Genomic DNA, 21382 nt, shown 5'->3' on the forward strand with positions numbered 1-21382 from the left:
TTTAACAGTAAGTAGAGATCCTGTGAGCTGTATTGCCCTGGTACATATTCACAGCTGGTGTGCTTTGCTGTTCCTCAGACCCCATGATATTGAAGTATGTTTATGTTGTGTTACCTGTTGTTTTTTCTTTTGAATAAAGAATCTTTAAGGTTGAGAAGAATATACTCAATGTGTGTGGGGAGGGGGCGGCAGGGGGCAAGAGGGGGACAGTATGGGCATGCTGCTGCTATTACTCATGGAGCTAAAATGTGCATGTCCAAGCTCAAATGCTTGGGCATGTATGTGCCTGCAGCACAGATATTTGTAAGGACAACAGCTCTCCAAGAGTGTGACACTGAGACAAGTAGTTTCCCATTAGTAGCATTGAATTTATTTATTCTTCCAGATTATCAAATAGCTTTCAGGAAAACTGTGATGTCTCAGGCATGCTACTCAAAATGCTCAGAATAAAAATACGTTTCTCAGTAAGTTGCATTTTGAAGCCTGCCAGTTAGTTGGATTGTAACCCATTCAGTCTGTGCTACTGTGCTAATTATTAAACCAAAATGTTGAATGTGTTCATTAAACAATCGTGTGTTAGTATAAATATAAATTATCATACAAACAGTTGTCTTTATCATCAGACCATGTATTTAGAAAAAAATCTTTAAATCATTTTTAAAAATCTTATTGGTAACAAATGGGGCAGTAAAGGAAACAAACTCAAAAATTATAGCTGCCTTAACATCTGAGGCAGCTCTGGTTGAAAAAAAATTTTGGATATGATGAAAGATGAAAATAAATTTTCTATCTTGCAAAAAATCTGCTTAACCTTTTAAAATGCTGCAGGAGTGAAAGTAAACACCCTCCTTGAACTTCCTCTCCCTGTAGGAATTGGAATGAAAGTGTCAGATTTCAGTGAATTAAGGAACTACAGGGAGAGGGAATCCACTAATGCGTTTTCTTTCTGTCTTCCTCCAGTTGTTTTAAAATGTTATCTGATGACAAAGATTCAGAAACAGAAAGTAAGATGAAAAAAAGAGAAAAGAGAGAGAAAGCACACAGATTTAAACACCTAAATGTCAGGAGGTTATCTGATCCTTCTTCCAGCCATGTGGCAGGATCAAGTACCCTTGGATAATTCACACTGGATATCTATCTAAGCGGTTCTTCGAGATCTCAGAGATTCTACACCTTTCCTAGACAATCTATTCCCATGAGTTCTTACCTTTTAGGGAGTATTTACCCTACTGTCCAACTTAAATATCCTATAATGCAATGTAAGCCTATGAATGCTGTTCACAAAGGATGTGAATAAGGTTTATTCTTTTTTGATTTATTTCATCCTTCTGTGCACCTGAAGATTATTGTCCTCTCTGCCCTCAGGTATCTCCCTGACAGGCAACAAGCCCAGTTGTTTGCATTGTGCCTTGTAGGCCAGGTTTTCTAGACCTCTGAAATTTTGCGGTTTTGTACTTTCTCTAGTTAGTCCAGGTGATTTGCTGTAGTGTTGAAACACTTTGGCAGCATTGTGCTTCATGTTAAGTTCAAGTCAACGTTTCAGAGGACCCTGAAATATGAGGTACTGTTGCCCTTTCATCTCTGCATTTTAAGAGTTTGTTTAAAAAATCAAATTGCTGGAGGTCAGCTAGAAATACTGATTAAATCCATTCTGTTCTCTACCAGTGCTGGTGTGGAACTGACTTCCCTGATTACTTAATCTGCCCCTATTCCCCTCAACACAGTATTTTTCATACATTCAGAGGTCAGCTAAATAAACCACCGTGCACTTAATTGAAATATTGAAGATGTGCATTCAAGGACAAATTCTTTTTACTCATTTACTGCAACCAAAATCTAATTGAAACACACAGCGTTTCAAGTCTTTTTTGCTCTAAAAGGAAGAAAAGTAATGTGGCTTCTGTCTCTGTAAATTACTATAACTTGAAAATGTGTTCATGTTTCAATTTTTTTAATGTAATTTGGTTGTCTGTATAGGATATTAACATGATCCAAGAAAAACTGGCTGCAAAGCTACTGTCCTTTAGTCAATTGATGGGAAGTCTGCAAGATCCCTGAAATCTGTACCCTGGGATCACAAGGAAGTATGTCATTTCAGCCATTTCATAACTTCATATGCCTCTCGCTTAACCGTTCTTCTGTTGGGATTCCTGCTCTTGTGATTCTTTAGAAATGCTTTAGTCAGAGTAGATCTTGTTATCTTCCTTCCATCCCAACCCAGGGCTTCTGTTACATCTGCTTCTGTTTGAAGGGTCTCTCATAGTCTCATCCTTTCTAATATTTAGGAATCATTTACTACCAGCTAACAGGTATTTGTGGCTACTCTGTATTGTAATAAACTCACTGTTGTCTTTCTCTTACTGATATTTCTTACCCTTTGTTTCCCTGATTTCCAGAGATTTATTTAGGGCACCAAATAAAATCCCTTCCACTGGTTTGGATTTCCTTCTTTCTAATGAAATACCTATATCTGCTGCAGCCAAGAACTGCGGCTGACCTTTCCCAGATACATCACTTTGAAGACTCAAAACCATCCTACAAATAATGTCATCACCAACTATTCCTTCTCCTCTGTCATTTTCATTTGATCTTTAGTTTTTGTCAGATGTTCTCATTAAAAGGCACTCAAGATGCATTTTATTCTCCAAAATATCATTCTATTTCCTTCTTTCATGTCTCTCTCTGCCAATAAATTAGTATCTTCTTCCTTGCCTTTTTGTCTCATGGGACATCTACTTTGCTCGTGTGTTTCTTTCTTCTCTTAGAATATAATTTTTTCTATGCACTCTTTCAGGGAGAATCTTCCTCCCTGTGAAAACCTGCTCTGTTTCAGGATGGATTCACCCCTCGTGAGTGTATCAGGGCCACCTCTATGGCTGTATTTTTTGTGAGATTAGTAAGATTAGTGGTTGTGAGTATGCGATATGCCAGTCCTATTCAGACTTCTCCTTTATTCAAGTTTCTTATCTACCCTCCCATTTTTTTAAATATAGCCATTCGATAAAAAAAAAATGAGAAATGAAAAACAACCTACCTGCTACCAGCCTTTGGATAGTCCTTGCAAAACGGGATGCACTCTTGAAAGTGCTAAAAGAGAAAAGGTGAGGTCAAGTCTCTGTATTCTCAGCCTTTCATTGAGGAGGAGGAACTGCTCAGGGAGCTCAGACTGTCTTTGCCTATGGCAAATACAGTCATGATAGGAGCTGGCATTTACACCTGTATGGGCTGGGTAAGTGTAGTGGTGGAGAATGATCTATTATGGGATATGATGGGGCATGAATAGGAGTGTGAACATAAGAGATTATCAAGGTTAAATTTTTAAACTATGTTCTTTCTCAAAACAGCTAGTCTGAGAAGTTCTGTGAGGAAAAGTAAGTCTTGAGTCAGTCCTGAGCATTACATGTGAGCATCCCTGCAAGGATAAAAGAAAAAAAAAAAAAAAAGAGAGAGAATCACAATAGTAATGTTAACTTTGAAAAAAGGAGTTACATAAAAATCAGGAAGCTCATTGAAAGCAGCATTTAGAGGACAATCTGAAAATTGAAAAGGCAGGCAGAAGACTTGGAGACTATTTAAACTACCACATGAGAGGCTTAGAGCATAGATATAATATTTATTTTAAAGATGCTAAAGAGACTGTAAGCAAAGTTATTGAAGAGCAGAGTAAGAGATTGCTATGAATAAAGAACATAAGAACAGGCACTGCATTTGAAAAATCTTTTATTTTTACTAATCTGAGCAAGTTGCTCCTCTCAGACTTTTGCATGCCTTTTAGTGATTTTATGCTCTTCTCTATTTTCCATGTTTGGAAAAAATGCCATTTTTGGAGGATTTTCTTTATCTGATGGCAGATGTGATTCTTTAGAAATGCTTTAGTCAGAGTAGATCTTGTTATCTTCCTTCCATCCCAACTCCGAGCTATATTGGCCACTGTGGTCTTCCAAATGCAAGACAGCTAAAGGAAACTGAGAAAGTAATTTGGCTTTGTTAAGTTCTCTTAGCTTTACAGGTCTCTTCTGGTTTTGCACATGAGTCAGTCTATCCCAAATACCTTGAAGAGTGCCCCTTATAGCATTGAAGGGCGCTCTTGGGCAGCCCAGGGAGGGTCGGCTTCGACAGCTGGGGCTACTTTGCTTTTTTCAATTAATTAAATAGAAAAGCCCTCATGTTCATAAGGATTATGTGCAACTGTAATGTGATCCACACTGACAACACTGGAAAAGACAATTGCAGTAAGTAGGTTTAATCCAGATGGGTAACTCCTGATCTGTGATTTTGCAGTTTAGAGATTGCTGGACCAAATCTGTCTGCAAAGAATGGAATTTTAAATTAATGAGTCCATTTTATCTGCATATTTGCAAACAAAATTTGCACTGATACTCTTCCTTCATTTTTGGATATTCTTCTAGTTTATTTTAAAATATATTCTTGCATGGTCAACATACATTAAGAATGAGCATTCTGGCACTACATTTTCTGGTACCACAGGGAGCAAAATATGTACAGTTTGTTATAGTAGTTAATAAAAATAGAAAATAGAAGTGTTTATGTGCCTGGGACTATTTTTGTCACACACAAATACTCTGCAAATATGTCCAAGGATAGCTGCTTGTTTTATTACTCTAACAGGATGATTTCAACAAAATCACAAATTTTTGCTTTCTGTACAAGTTCTTTATGTGGAAGACTAATTTTTTATTGCTCTATTAATATATGCTTTTCTAGTGAGAGTTGATTGCTTATCTTATAGGTCTCTATAGGAGACTTTCTCTACATTTTCCTCATTCTGTGCAAATTGTAGGACTAATTTTTCTTCCTTTTTATGTATTTTCTAGAGTTGTTATAAATTAATGCATACATCTTCAATGAGTTTGAGGAATAAATGATATGCCATAACCCAATTTAGAGTCAGTAGCATCTGAATAACATACTCCTATTAGCTGAAATCCCATTAATTTTGCATTTAAAAAGCAATTGAATATTATCATTGTTGTTAATGATTTTGTCCAAACTCTGTAGAAGGAATCTCAGTGATGTCAATAGACTATCATTAAAGGGCTGTGTAATGCCATTAATAGATGTGCTGTAACTTATTCACACAAATCACTGTACCAGAGTTTCTTCCTAATTTTTTTTTCATTCAGTCAAAATTATTATGCAGCCTGTCAAAGACATAAGTACATTGTTGCATAGCATTGCATACATTAGCATTTTAAAGATATGACTGACTGAAGATGAATTAGTTGGGAAGTATGAGCAGGATGAATGAAGATGCAGCTAAGAATAAAGGAAGTGGCAGTGCCATAGTTTAATGAATTTCTAATACATTTGGAATGCAAATACATATGCAGTAGATGAATCTCAGAAAACTGTGATGACATCTAAGTAGAGCTGCAGATGTTTAGGATCCCTTGAAAGGCAGATAGATATAGGATCTGCAAAATTTATGATTTACTGTCAGGGACATACTTAAAAAAAGAGAACCAAGTCAGCTTGATGCTTGTTGAAATGTTGGTAAAAATATCAAGTGTGTGTTACAAATATGCCTAGGAAAATAGAGTAATCATCCATTTTGAGGAAGAGTGACTTTTCCTGATTATGATATATATGTTGAAGCCATGTGACAAGCCTCTGCCTCTGTTAGTCCTAGTGGTGATTTACAGTGATTTCCAGAAAGAGCATGCTATCTTTTTTCCTACTAGTAAGAGTAAAGTAAGTGATCCGAGTCTCAGTGACAAGATGAAAAATCCAATACAATGGAAATGGGTAAAGATTGCAACCCTTTTGGGACCTTACATGAGCAAGGAGATAGGATGACTAGATGGTTAAACTGTGAACTGCAGAGAGCCATGAGAAAGGGTGCACCTGTAATAGCAGAGGATGAGCTGAATCTGGTTAAAGACTGAAAATTCTCAGAAGAGATTTGATATCCTTTCACCCTCCCAAGTGGTATTAAAATGTGGTTCTGTTCACTGACATCACTGTTAAAATCAAGAAAGTCCTACCAGTGTGCACCAAAGGCTATCACAGCTTTAGACTCGTAGCCTGAGTAACGCTGCACTGAGACTCACATCACTTAGTTTATTCTTACTTCAGGAATAACGCAGTTGCTTAGTCTGAAAACGCCTCCGTATTCATACAGTTTATTCAGGCGCCCACTGAAAAGGATTTTGTTCAATAGGTTTGGCATTGGGGCCATTCTGGCATCAGCTGAAGAGCGAGTGCGGAAGCAGCTCCTTCTGTGCCACTGCCTGCATTAACACGAGCGCATCTCTGTGAAAGATGCACTGTGGAACAGGCTGGCAAGCTCATCAGAAGGGCTGCTAAAATTCCCAATTTTGTGGTAATTTTCACTGGTGCAGTGTTGCCTTTCTGAGCCCACTGCTGCATTGCCACATCTGTCATGTGTTTGATACCTCTATGCAGGGCAATCCCTAGGCAGAAGAATATGTTAGTTAGTTTTCTAACGAAGATTTGAGTGAAAGCTATTTAGCAACCATAAAATACATACAGATCCTAGGCACAGTAATTTGTTGTGGAGCATGCACTGTCCCAGTGTGTAGAGTGCTATTCGCAGAAGTGCTTTGGTGTTGCGTAGGATGTCACAGCATGGCGATCCCTCAGCTTTTACAGTGGGCTTTATGAGACCAAAGTTATACCTGTAAACAAATTTGCTTTGTTATATAAGGTGGTAATAATGTTCCAGACTGAAACATATTAAACAAAGTGGGGTTTGATCTCAATTTATGCATAAAATAAAGCCTTAGGATGCAATTGTGCAAATGTTGTTTTATGTACGTTTCTGGAAGGTAAAAAGAATTCTGAGAGAATAATTTTACTGAAATTCATAAGATGCAGGATTTCTGTTTTATTTCTTACTTTGCAGTAGCCAGATATATTTGTTTATGAAATAACATAGGTTTGGAGGGTAGGGACAATTGTTACGGTAAATTAAACAGTGAGTATTTTCTTCATAAATTTTTTTTGGCTAATGTTTGGAAATAACAGCTGCACTTACTGTTTCTTCGTGCAGCATAGTTTGGGTCCCAGCTTTTGGCATAGCCCCTTCCTTTCCCGTTGACCGTGTTAAGAAACCATCAGATATAGGTATGTAAAGGTATTTTAAATCTGGCCAGCTGGCACAGCTGTTTCTCCTTTCTGTCTAGCACAGGTAACCTTCCTCTATCACACTGGAGAAGTATGATTTATCACTGGTGCGCCAGTTCCTCCTGGGCCATATTTTCTTCCTTCCTATTTACTCTGTTCTTCTGCTTTGGAAGCAGAAGCATGAAAATAGAGTGTTGCATACCCTGTTGGATTTCTGTGCTACTTGAATGGAAAAAGCACATCTGGGGAGTCATCCTTTCAATGTGCTTGTGTTAGATGCTGAAAACAAGCATCTGAAGATTGCAAACATGAATCTACAGATTAGGAAGTTAGCTGAAACCAGCAGAGGAAGTTATTATTAATGTCACCTTACTGTTGAGAGAAAAACAAGCTTTGAAGAAGATGTGCTGGAAGATGTGAGGTGACTAGTCTGGATGGCTATTTCTGTCCTGAATGCAAAGACTTTTTCCCTGCTGGAAGAGCTGGAGGGTGGCGAAAGAAGGATGGACTTGGTGCACTGAAACAGCTGCCAGTATTTTGGCATACAGTGTCAGATCACAGTCCCAGGCTTCTTTGGAGATTACACAAGGAAAAGGATTCAGGAGAATGGCAGATATCAATCATACTGGCCAGAGAAGATGCAGACCGCTGTCTGTAAAGCATTAAACAAGAATTGCCCTGTCTATGTGCGGTGTCATTCCTTTAATAGCAATTTTTGTGGACTAAGGGTGGGCTTTTGCAGTGAAAGCTTTGCTTGCATCATCTGAGCATCAAAGAACCTTTGGTCCCCAAGTCATTTCTAGAATTTGCTCATGTGTCAGCTGCAAGCCTGGCAGGAGTAGGTGTAGCTATAAAGGCTTAACCTTGCTGGATCACTGAGAAAGTTTGTTCAAACTTTAGACCACACTTGTTTTTGATGGAGCATGGTTTATACAGGTCCCTGGATGGAATAGTTTCCAAAAGACATCAAAAGCTGCCAGTGTTAAAAAACTGGGCTTTATTTACAGCACAGAAATATTAATTAGAATAAGTTAACTCTTCAGCCAAGGAAAACTCAGAACTGCTGATTAAACCGAGGAAATACGAGGCCTGAAAAAAACCCCTCTCACTGAATCCTTGCAGGGCAGATATTTCTCTAGCCTTCTTGTAGGAAGTCCTTCTTGGTCAACAACTTACAGTGCCTTCCACCTTTGAAACAACCTCAAGGAGTCCTCTAGTAAATCTTCCTGTCACTTTGATGCTTGATTGACAATTGACTCTTCAGAAGGCACTTATGTCGCACTGGAGCAATATCCTGCTGTTTGTGCTCTCTCCCTGCTTTTCCCATCCTGTCTGCTAAAAGGTTCCTTCTGCTGCATGTCTCCATGCCTCTCACTGAGATGGACCCAATTGATGCAGAACTCAACATCTGGAGAAAAAGGTAGTTTTCCTTTCTTGCCTTCCAGTCACACCTTAAAAATCAAAATTTTGAATACTGAGACTGTAAAGTGCAAACAAACAAGTTACCTAGTTACCTGATCCAAACTAAATATTTAGGGCAGTTCTCTATAGGACGGCCCTGATTTATCCAAGAATGGCGATGTCCATTTAGCACATCTGTTGAATCTTGGCAGGATTTAGAGCTTGCACGTTGCTAAGCTGTGCTGAATATGGTGGTGCAAGTGCTACTGAATACACCTATGAGGCTGTCATTGGGAGGATGGTCATTTTAAGGTGTGCCTGGGTGGTTTAGAGGCTTTACTAAATGATGATTGAAAAAAAGAAGCTGCTGCCTTACCCTTATTGATAACAATAGCGTGTTAATAAAAATCAAAGAGTATATTTTATAGTATTTCTTACTATAAGTGGCTGAAAACATTCAGAAGAGATACTTTTTACCATTTTCTTCAAAATTATATAATGCAAATGAAAGGAGAAAGTAATGTTGGGGTAACAAACAAGCACATATTTTGTAACCTTTGTTAATATCATGTAGAAAGGGTTTTACAGCAGAAAAATAAAAATCACCAAGAGGACTGGAACAGTAGCCTAGACTAAAGACATGAATTTTAAGTTCTTCCAGTTCCAGGAATTATGGTTCCAGTGTGCAAAACAGCATTATATGCCTCGTACTGCTGAAGTTTCAGTGATAAATAATAACTTATGATCTTGCTGAATTACGTGGTAAAACTCAGAAAAGGGTGTGTTCTTCAGAATTATCTTCTGGCTTCCTTTAATTTTTTCTGTTTGAACAGCAATACCATCCTCACTGTCAGCAAGTTTTCATGATGAATAGGTGTAGTAATCTGTGTTTGAAGGTTACTGGTGTTTCAAAATCCATCATATTAAATAAAAAGATGGGATATATTCTTGATGTTGTATGCTGAAAATTATTTAAAAGTATGCTAGGTAAAGAATTCACATTCCATTTTCAAATTTCTCGAAACACTGAAAAGGATTGAAGTGCACTAATTATGGAAGGCATTTAATTCATCAGTGGTACATTTTTCATTATTTGCCAAAATCAGCCATATGCAGCTTCAGTTTTTGTTTTCACAACATATGTAATCCATATTCACAGGTACAAATGTGCTGGCATCAGGATGAAAACAATTATTCTGAAGCAAAAGAAACAAACCCTGAAATCTGTAAGAATTAGACAGATTTGAAATCTCTCAACACATGAGGCTTTTTGATAGCTAGGAATCTGGGTCTAGTCCCACAAAAGGACAAACCAGGGCCCAAATTTCCTCTCGTTGATAGACATTCTCAGAACATCTACACTGGATTCTGCTTCCCATGGAGAAGGAAGAGGGAGCAAAACAGCCCTTTGTGCAGGAGTCCAGCGTTTAGGGAATTCACATGAAACTCTGCAGAGAAAGGAAATCTAGTATATGCTTTAGTTGACCATGAGCCAGCAAAGTGCCCTTGTGGCAAAGCCAGCCAATGGTATCCTGGGCTGCATTAGGCAAAGCATTACCAGCAGGTCGAGGGAAGTGATCCTCCCCCTCTACTCAGCCCAGGGGAGGCCACATCAGGAGTGTTGTGCCCAGTTCTGCCTCCTCAATACAAGAGAGATATGGAGCTACTGGAGCAAGCCCAGCAAAGGGCTACTAAGATGATTAAGGCACTACAGCATCTCTCCTATGAGGAAAGGCTGAGAGGACTGGGCCTGTTCAGCCTGGAGAGGAGAAGGCTCAGGGGGATCTTATAAGTTTGTACAAATACCTGTAGGGAGGGTGTAGAGAGGATGGGGCCAGACTCTTTTCAGTGGTGCTCAGTGACAGGACAACAGGCAACGAGCACAAACTGAAACACAGGAAGTTCCACCTGAACATAAGGAAAAAAATTCGTTACTGTGAGGGGGCTTGAACAATAGTTGCCCAGGGAGGTTGTGGAGTCTCCATCCCTGGAGATACTCAAAAGCCATCTGGACAGGATCCTGGGCAACATGCTTTAGGTGACCCTGCTTGCTCAGGCAGTTGGTCTAGATGATCTCCGGAGGTGCCTTCCAACCTCAACCTTTCTGTGTGTCTTTGATTCTGTGATTATTTACTCATTTTATTTGGGAGAAAATCAGCTTCACCTGAAAAGACTGTCAGGGATCTACCTCCAAAATAACCTTGTACTCACAGCTAAACATTTTTCCTTGGGGACAGGAAGACAGAGGAGGTTTCTTTTGGCAGAGAATTGGTTTGAACTTGGGTCACTTGCAGACATTGTACCTTGTCTAACCCCTGGATCATTAGTAAAAATGTGGCAACTACTTCTGCATTCATTAAATCAGACATCCCATTTCTGCAGCATTTGTACCTACAAATCTATAACAAGCTGATCTTACAAGTCATAAATAGCAGTGGGCTGCAATGGTGGTCATGTGGAGGTCATGGACTGCCCTGTGGCAGTCAAAACCAGCTCAAGCCTATCCTGAGGCACATGAAAACAAAGGAAAGAAACCGTTGTGTGCAAAAGCTTAACCATCACACACCAAAACTTTATCCAAGCAGAAAGGCACTCTGTGCCCCTGCCCAAACATAGTTCGGAAAAGCATTGGCAGCTCCGAGGGGCTGGAGACACACTCTTTGCAGGTGGACACGCTGTGCCAAGTGGGAGTTACCTACACCCTTGAAGGGACTATGATATGGTGCCAACACACTCTGGATTAGGGACATCCTTGAAGGACTGCAATGCGTGGCACCCTGCTCTGGAGCAGGACACTGAAGAACATGGCAGCAAAAAACATTAAGCACAGAGCAGCAGAAACCGTCACACATACCACCTCAGCTTCCTACACCACCCATCACCTCAATGCAGGAATTTTGATGGACTCAGTCTAGCACAACTGCAAAAATAAGGAAAACTGAGACTAGGAAGGGGGGAAGATAGATGTTTGTGCAAGTGTTTATCTACACATTCATTTTCTTCTTTTTTCTCAGTACCATAATCAGTGATAGGAGGTTTGTGTTGGTTGGCAATAAAATAACTCAAGTAAAATTCTCTGACTGTAGACTGGTTTGTTCATGAGGGGTTCTCAAGCAGATAGAGATGCCTCCTTGCAGCCCAGAGCCAAGCACCTAACGAGCAATACCTTTTTCTAGGCATTTCCTGCACATGTGGCCTTTTCTTTCAGCTCTAATTTTCATGAGTCCCATTTTTAGGATTCTTATTTTCTGTGTGAATTGTGCACAGTCTTAGTGCCTCTGCTTTTGGAATCTGGCTTTTCCTAGGTGACAAAGCATTTGGAAGTTAGGTATTTGCCACCTCCATCTTTCTATGGATTGTGCCTCAAGTTTATGTCTGCATCTTTATATGCCTAAATAAATACCTTTGAAAAGACTTTTGAAAATGGTACACATGGTAACCTTGAAAAAGTTATTTAGGAGTTTTAGAAAAGAAAACTAAGATATTTCTGCAAACTGCAACCCTTGCGATGATTTAGAGTAAATTATGGTTTGCATAGTGAGACCTAGTAATTTGTGGATGGTATATCATTTATACTGTATGTTATTCAGTTTTTTCTGATCAGCTTCCTCAAAATAAAGAGAAATGAGTTTCAAAACTCTGTTTTTCAAGTTTATTTTCCAGTGGGAGCATAGTTTTTCATTTAAATTTGTTCATTTTCATTTAAATTTGTTCATATTTAGTAGCTAGCAAAACATAATTAATATAATAATTAACATAATAATAGCTAGCAAACATAATTGAAGTGTATGGTTAAAGAGTGGCTGGGAAATTTCTGCAAGATATGTAGTATGTGAATAAACAAAAGAGAAGAAATAGATTTAAAGCAAGTCATTATTGTTCATATTGTTATATTTTCAATATTGTCATATTGTCATATTTTATTTAGAGTATTGTAAGGAAACAAAAGGGCTGCTTTACAAATGCAGTAACAGTGTATACCCTCTAGAGACCTGCCTGCTCTTTGATTTCCGCCTAAGGTGAGACACCTTTCTGTTTTTTCCAGTCTAGGAAGTGACTTGTGGAACAAATGGAGACACTTAGTTCTATTGACTAAAAAGGTGTTAAAATATACAGCTTACATCATTAAAATTCCTCACAACTCTTTCACAAGAAGCAGGACAGATTCTTTACTGTAGGTTCAGTTTTTGTTTATATTTGGATGAAGCAAATTTCTTGAACTGACTTTTACTTGAATGAACTTTTCTCACCATTAAAATGGGCTATTGTATGGGCCAAAGGGTGTTAGCTATGCATACAGAGGTTTATTCAGCAGCAAAAGAGCTAGGCACATTGCGTGCGTGAAATGGTCTTTTTAACCTTAAAATGAATACAACTATTTCTAACCAAAGCCTTGATTGGTTATATCAAATCTTGTTCTTGCTAGGTCTACTAGACCTACTAAAACACTTAGTAGTCTACTTTAGTAAACTCTGACATGCAACTGACTTCCCGGCTTGCTCATGGACTTTTCTCATCACCATGGCCTTGCCTGATCATCTGGACTCCTGGCTGACCCTGGCTGCCATCCCCAGGTCTGCCTGGCTCAGCTTGCTCAGGTATTGCAGGATTGGGCCCTGGCTGGTTAGGCCCTGGCCTCTGCCTGCTCTGCTTTCACACTTGACTCCTGGCTCCCCTTCACCTTGGGAGCAGCTGGCCCTTGCGGCTCCCTGACACCTACCGTGCATCTTCTGCAAAAAAAATATTCACATGAGAGTTCATATTCCTTAACTGGTCAAGCAGAGAGAATTAAGAGGCAGATGTTCTCATTCATGCATATGTGCTTTAATTTTCTAATTCTGACATCAGCTTCTGGCTTCAGCAGCCTTGAAATTTCACTTAAATAATCATGAAATCTCTTCATCAAATGAATGGAGACACTGCTCATGTTGCCCATTTGAGAATCGACGTCTTAACATGGTTATAAGGCTTTGTATAAGACTCTTGCCTGTCTTACACATCCTATGTCTTGAATATCAAGTGCAGTCTTGGAAGAAGACCGGTAAAATAATCTGTGTAGTTCAGGGAAAATGATGACAAGTAAATCAGTTTGGACATGTGCATTTAGAAGAGCAGTAACTCAAGCCACAGTGACTGGTACCACTGAAAATCCTCAGTTCCAGAATCTAGGGAGGATGACTGCTCACTCGCCAGCTATATTTGGATCCTAATGGGCATGTTCAGAGAATAAAAGAATACTTAACCCTGCAGTGTTGATGGGTGGTAAGACATTGTGTTCAGTATGGATCTTGTGCTCTGCCTTTTAGCCCTATGTCTCAAAGATCTCGGCTACAAGTGTTATGAATGGTGAGGGGAAAGCATAGCTCTAGACAACACTGATGGTCAGGAAATACTTAGTCTTGTGTGCATGGCCTTACATGGCTGTAAGGTCATGTTGGTAATGTCTCAAAGACATTTCTGAGGGGATTTTAGTTATTGCCATAGTGTAGTTTCTATTTCATCAAAAAAGGTGCTGTTGTAATTTTTAGTCTGAAGACTTTCAAATGCTGCATTATCATCTTGACCTGCATTTGCTATTACTTTTGCTTTTTTTCTTTCAGATTGTAGCTCTGAGAATGGCTTCTCTATCCACTACAAATAGACTTTTTGCCACAAAGTCAGTGTCTTCTATGTTAGTTCACCTAGGTTTTGACGTGTGGGCTTCCCATCTTTTTGAGAGAATCATACTGAAAGTGTTATCAGATAAAAAGCCATTGTACGCAGCATTCTTGATTTGCTGTGTTCTGCTCCACTCTGCAGAAATTTCAGTGTACAACATCAAGAAAAGCAATCTGATTAGGAATTGCTCCTGATTCTTCTGGTGTGCTCCTTTTAGCTGTAAGAGATTAAAAAAAAAAAAAAGAAGAAGAAGAAGAAGAAGAAGGAACAGGTGTTTTTAACATTTTGATTTTCTTAGGATTTTTTAGTTGCAGAGAGAGAGGGAACAATGTATTTGGAACCATTTTGCATTTGGCTAGCTGACCGGCTCAGCCAGCGTGTTCATAAATACCTGTGATTCAGCATCACTTACAGTTGTCTTGTAGTTAAACATATATATATGCATGAAGTGTAATATTGATTTGATACTGCTTGATGGTAAAAGGTGATTGCGAGGGTGGCTGAAGCATCGAGCTGTAGCTGGGCCTGGCGGGATACTTTGCAGTGTTCTTCACCAATTGCAGTTCTCTAAAGCCACCTCTGGTTGTAATCCTTCTCTTGTAGGATGGAAAAGGTGGAAGGAAAACATTCTTCTGGGTGGGAGTTGTGATTTGGTGAACAATTTCAGCAGGAAGTTTTTGCAGAATCAGGTAATGATCTGGCCTGGAGAGAAAAAGAAGGGGAAATGTCCCGTGTTTCATGTGGCCATCAATGAAACAAGGGCATTCTGGTTTCATTGTCCTTTTAGGATTCTCTTGCTCATGGTTTTTATTCTGTTTCCTGCAAAAACTTTATCTTTCTTAAAACATTTTGTTGCTCCTCTCTTTGAAGGCCAACAACCCTTTGCCTGTCTTTCTGGTTTCAAAGGCAGAAGTGGCAACCCCAGACCTTGAGGGTCCCCATCACCATGTGTCTGCGTCCAGCATCATAACAAGGTCAAAGGAAGACAGTTGCTAGCTTGCGTTAGCATGATACTACATGATACAACAGGAGCACAGTAATGTGAAATTGGAGCTGAAAGCACTCACCCCTTTGTTAATTAATTAATGATAATTATTGACAAGTGCAAATCACAAGAAACACAGCAACTCTCTATTTGAACCTGCAAGATTAAGCTGTCATGATGAGGGAAAAAAAAATCAGTTTTGCCAGCATTCTTTATAGTTAACAAAATATCTCCACCAAGAACAAGTAGACTATATTAAAAATGAAAATACATTGACCTTTTTGGCATGTACCTGCTAAAACTGCCTATAAATACTACATTAATCTTTCAGTTCAGGAAATATTCTTCGCAATTCGAACGTGTCAAATCTGAGACCAGAGCACTAGGAAAAGAGCGTATCTTTTATTTACTTCTTGCCTCACAGAACTGTTCTAGCCTGTTCACAAAAGTGTATGCCTCACCCAGCATTGTTCCAATGCTAATTTGGTTGTCCTTAAAGAAATTCCAAACTTGTCACTCTAAATTTTAGGAGCGCCTCCTGCTTTCTTTACTGCCTGCTCACATTGCCATGGAAATGAAAGCAGAGATCATTCAGCGGCTGCAAGGTCCCAAGGCAGGCCAGCTGGAAAATACCAACAACTTCCACAATTTGTATGTCAAAAGGCACACCAATGTAAGGTACTGTACTGTAACGAGATTTACCAGCAATATTAAGAGAAAGTTTTAAAAGAGAGTAATGAGAAAGTAATTAGGAAGAGAATTGTTTTAATAAGCTTTTCAATGACTTAATGTTCAGTATCCAAAATAAGTTATTATGATGAAATGCTAATTATTTAATTGTAAATTTCTAGCAATTTGAAAAAATTAGGTCTTCATCTTTGACTGCCAGTTTTGAAGGTAGAAAATAGCAACACACTGAACTGGGTGATAAGCTCACCATTAATGTCAAATATTCTTTCATCTTTTCAAAGATTTTCTATTGGAAAATGTTGTTTGAATGACATTCCGAGAAATGACATTTTTAAAGCAAGTATTCCAGGACTTTTGAGAAAGTTGATTTCCACTTGTGAGCACAAATACTTGTTCCTTACCCTAATTCTCTGAATTAGCCTCTTCTACCTGGTGACTGGAAACATAGCATATGGTTTGAATATCTTATCAGGTAGGCTTGAATTTAACAGTCTGAGTAACAAGTGGACAAAGACTTTGTTCCCTTCATAGGTAAATGCAGACTGAAATGTTTGATAATGTTGATAAAATGTTATTAAACAATTCCTAGTAACAAATATGTTTACTGAACTAATTTCCATTATTATTTTGCCCATTTGTGAGTAGGAAAAGGTTTATATTTTCTGAATACGTGTAACAAATATAGATATAGAACGTATACCTTCTATACTGAGTCAAATGAGCAAGTCATTTATTTACTGTTCTACATGTAGTGGTGGTTATTTTGATTATGGTCATGATTTGGCCAAGTACTGAATACTTGCTTTCAGATTTTGCTGCTGATAAATAAATCCCAGTTCTGAGGAAGAAAAGTGTAACCCGGGCTCTGTTCATTTCTGTTGCAGCATCTTGTATGCTGATATTGTGGGATTCACTCGCCTGGCCAGCGACTGCTCGCCAGGGGAACTGGTGCACATGCTGAATGAGCTGTTTGGCAAATTTGATCAGATTGCAAAGGTGAGTTTCTACTGGGCTGCTACTGTTAATTTAAGTATGTATGTGAGTCATCTTTAATATATTCTTTTGTCTTGGGGACTCCACTTCCTCCAGGCAGCATTTCTGAGGCTCTGGGCAGGAGGGTTAGAATTGCATCACGTGAAGGCTTTCCTTTGTATTAGTCTAAATAATAATGTGTGTCAGTTATATTATTCTGAATTTGTAATTTTCTTGACTATAGTAGTTAAGAAATCTGGCTCTGATCTGAAATTAACATTGGGCTTCTGTCAGTAAGGAAGTCTGTGCACAGAGTTCAGAGGTTAATGCCCTTAAAATCATCACACATAGAAAGCCAAGAGAGCTCCCTCTAATAGAAACAGTACAGAGAGCTTGTGGAGCGCTATCAGGCTTTTGAAGGTGGACGACCCTCTAAACAGATTGATTTACAAGAACAAAGATCAGGAAATGCAAGATAGAAAAATGTTACAATCAATTTTCTCATCTCTGGAAAAGCGTTTAAGAGATTGGAGGACAAGGGAGCCAAATTAATCAAAGTAATTTTAAGAAGATGTGACCACAGCCTCTAGACTACTCCAGAAAAGATTGAAATATAATCAAAAGATTGACTTTTGTCTCTTTAGGTATCATTTTTATAAGCATCATAACAAACTGCATTTGGTGCATGAAGTTGCAAAGGATCTCATTAAAAAAGTAAACAATCTTTGTTTTTTTTATTAATTGAGATAAATGTTCATTATTGGTGAAAAAAATCATATTGCCTTAGAGAGTACAAAAGATAGAAATAAGATTATGTTTATTAGTTTCAGGAATTATTTCATGATACTTGTTCAAAGCCTTAAATATGGAAGGTGAGATCTTTTGATTTCAGATTTCAAACAGAAAGACTTTATTTAGATTGAATACATGATGTTTAACCCCAATTCTTTAATATAAGGAATGAGCAACTTTGCATATGTATATGTGTATGTATATATGTATATACACATATGTGTGTGTGTGTAAAACTTATACTTATTTTCCGGTTTCACCTGTTAAGGACCATAGCAGAGAGAGGAAGCATCCATACAAAACACCTGATGGCTCTTCTTTTTTAGCCAGCAAAATCCTTGTCCATCTAAACAGACTTATATACAGTGATTTTTACAATATCACTTAAGTCAGTCCTTGTAACAGTAACCCTGTCATTTATGTAATTCAAGTTGAAAGTGATGATCTGACTTTACTTTTTCCTCCAGGAAAATGAATGTATGAGAATTAAAATTCTAGGTGACTGCTATTACTGCGTATCTGGACTCCCTATATCTCTTCAAAATCATGCCAAGAATTGTGTGAAAATGGGACTGGACATGTGTGAAGCCATTAAGTAAGCACTGAGATTTTATTTAATGAATGGTATTCAACAATAACAATGTCATCTCTTTTCTGTGTGTAGCTGTGCTTCTGGACGGAGCATTCAGAGCTGCAGTAGGTTTTGTGTCTCAGTCCAAGGTCTAACATGGTAATCTTGATCTCAACATCAGAAAAGAAATGTTTTAAATATGTTGAGTTCTGCCAGGCAGTCCTGTCCCTGCCATATACAACCATATTTGAACTATAAGCTCATAGTATATTATTTTGAAAGACTATTTCAATAAAAATATTAATGAAGGAGATAGCAAATGGAGTCATGGTGGTGACAAATATGGGGGGAAAAATGAATGTCCTATGAAACAGGACACAAGACCAGTTTTCATGGGTGTTTTATTCTAATAACAGGATTGTTGCTGTATGCCTAATTAAATGAAGTGATGGTGATCACAACGATAGCAGAAAATGACCACCAGCCTTTTCAGGATAGATCTGAAATCTGAAATAAAATGCTGCTAAGCCTAATGTCAAACTAAGGGGCACTTTCATATACATGTTACAACTGCTTTGGGATGCTCCCCTATTTAAATCCACCCATAAATGACAGTGAAAAGTGGGCATATAGAGCTTTACATCAGCAAGACACTGAAAGGAATTTGGTGCACTTATTTGTAAAGTAGTTGGGTGTGTGTGGGGAAATCTTCCTTTTTTTTTTCCTAATAGTAAAACATGGTTGTTGAGTCAAATTCTGAATTGGTAAAGCCAAGCTGCAGGTGACTCTACTAGAGTTTAGATGATTTCTGTGAGATCAGAGAGTTTGGCATTAAGGTCCTTTCTGAAGAGGGGATGGCCAGTGTGTTTTGTGGGTCAGCTTTCTGTGGTGGGAGGCAACATTCTGTTTCTTTCTCTACTTATGAGATGGTAAAGCTCCCAATAGGCATCATCCTGGACTTGGGAAGCACTGCTTTTCATGGAGGCATGATGCTGCCAGTCACCAGTTAGTCAAATGGCTCTATGATAGGGCAAAGCTCCTGGCTCCTGCTGAGTTTGGAGCTCAGTGGAAGTCAGGATCCGTTGCCTCCAGGAAAAAAAAATAAAATCTCTGTCAAGACACCTCAGCTCCTGACCCTGCAGTGTGTTGCTGAGCACGTGCACTGAAGATGTCTTGAATGGGTTGCTGCTCCATCAGCTGAGAGGGCTGTGTTCTCTGTTGCTAAATGAGAAATAAAATGTGCATGTCTCACTAGAATTCAAGTTTAGGTTTAGTTTCTACTTCTTCGTAATTGTCTAGGACTTTCTAAAAAGTTTTGTCAGTTAACATGTTCAGGCACCATTGAAAATTCTATACTTAATCAACATGTTTTTAAGATTTGTAGATTACTTTACTTGTCCCTTATTCCTTTTCCATCATGATTATGCTTGTTCCATCTCTGAAACGGAAACTAGAACGAGTTATCTGAGAGTCCTAATGTGATTGCTTTTGAAATAGTAATGATTATTTATTGCAAGCAGCTCAAGTAATAACAGAAGGCTGATATGATTGTGAAAGAGGAAAAAGGATTATAGCTGGTGGCTGAACACTGCAAGGTGTCTGGAGATACAGCCTAAGATGTACTTGAGGATTCCTCTAACTCATTACTGAAGAGTAGGTGGGGAATGGGTGGAGGTGATTCCAATCTTCCAGATACAACTCAGTTGGATTATAGGCAACTGTAGCAGTTCTGCAGACTGTGGAACTTCAAAGGTATCTCGCAAAAGGGCAGTTTCCCCCCCGCCATCATCTCTCTTCACCTGACTGCTGTCTCAGTGGCTCAGTGCATCATGGAAATAAATCTTCTGTAAGCTAGTTGCCCTTGATGAGTTCTGCCACAAAAGCTGGAAACATTTCAGTAGGAAGGTACTTAAAGCTAAACGTGTCTATCTAGAAGCTTCAGTTCAGCGTATTGTACCTTATTTGTTAAGCAAGGATCTGATTCTGCTACCTTATTTAGAAAATATTGGGAGAAGGGGACAAAAGAATCCCCCCCCAATCTTTTTTTTTTTTTAACTGAAGTCAGATACTTCCATCTCTACTATTCACATCTGAAGCTGTCAAAAACATAGTAAATGGTTGCTTATAGTAATTATCATAAATGTCACAAATATCTTCCCAGCAGGAAACTTAAGATTCCTTTGACTAAAATCACAATATTTCTAGGTCAGCTACACTGTGCAAAAAAAGCTACATCCGGTGGCGGTCTGGATATTTGCTCGTGACCTGTATGATTTGTTTTTTGGAACAATTGGGCTTTAGTTTGAAAGCTTAATATGGTCTCCTGTAAGTTTCCATTCCAGTTGTGATGTTTTCACATGTCACGTTCACAGCTGTCCAGGCAGTGAAGTAAGGGATTACTGCAGCCTCGTGAGCTCTGTGTGTGGTTTGTGCCCCATCAGGAAATGCAAAGGTGTGTTCAGTAGTGTTGTCTAAGTGAGTAACGAAACAGGCATACAAGAATAATTCCTCTAATCCTTAAATACTGCCAGCATATATGTGTAATCATAGTCGCAAGAGGAAGGGTTTTTTTTTAGTTACCTGGTCTTATGATTAGAGGAATTCCAGAGGAATTCACATACGGGTAGGTTGCTTAATGGAAATTCAGTTCTCTTCAGTTTCAGGCATTCCCTGAAAGGATGTAGTATTTGTGGAAACTGGGATTTAGATCTCCCTGCTCTATGGATCTTTTTTAAAACTAATTTCAGTACCAAAAAAAAAAAAGAGATTGCTGTATTTTCTTAATTGTTTTTTCTTTACCCAAATACATTTTTACCCTACATCATGTCCAAAGAAACCTATTTTTTGATGGTACATTGAGTACTTCTCCTTGCCAAGCATTAAATCTGCAGACTTGCTTGTTTCCTCAGGGGCTTTCATTGGATGCTTTTCCTTTTTATTTGGATATAAAGATCAGCATCATTGTAATTAGAGCAATTGCTCTCTGTAACATAATAGGAATTGAAGCTAACATCTTTTCCACAGAGCAGTAAGTAAAAAAGAGAAGTCTGTTCCTAAGTTCTGACTCCCCCCTCTTTTTTGCCATGGCTTAGAAATGTTTTTTTTCCCAGCATTTCAGTGAAAATACAAGCTTTCTGACTTACATTTTAATAGCTTCAGGTGTTGTGTGATAGATGTGAGCTAACAGGATTTGCATAGAGTCTCTA

The 21382-nt window shown here is 38.6% G+C and overlaps 1 protein-coding gene across 3 annotated transcripts in view; it reads left to right on the top strand.

Annotated features, from left to right (window-relative positions):
* The window catches only part of ADCY2 (adenylate cyclase 2), a 200900-nt gene that overhangs the window by 107407 nt on the left and 72111 nt on the right, over positions 1-21382 (top strand). For all 3 annotated transcript variants that reach the window (XM_064506827.1, XM_064506826.1, XM_064506829.1), the window contains 3 exons: positions 15681-15829; positions 16726-16837; positions 18073-18200. In XM_064506827.1, coding sequence (XP_064362897.1) covers positions 15681-15829; positions 16726-16837; positions 18073-18200 — 389 coding nt within the window. The remainder of the gene's footprint in view (positions 1-15680; positions 15830-16725; positions 16838-18072; positions 18201-21382) is intronic.

Source organism: Dromaius novaehollandiae, chromosome 2 (genome assembly GCF_036370855.1).
Source record: "Dromaius novaehollandiae isolate bDroNov1 chromosome 2, bDroNov1.hap1, whole genome shotgun sequence".
Classification (NCBI taxonomy): domain Eukaryota; kingdom Metazoa; phylum Chordata; class Aves; order Casuariiformes; family Dromaiidae; genus Dromaius; species Dromaius novaehollandiae.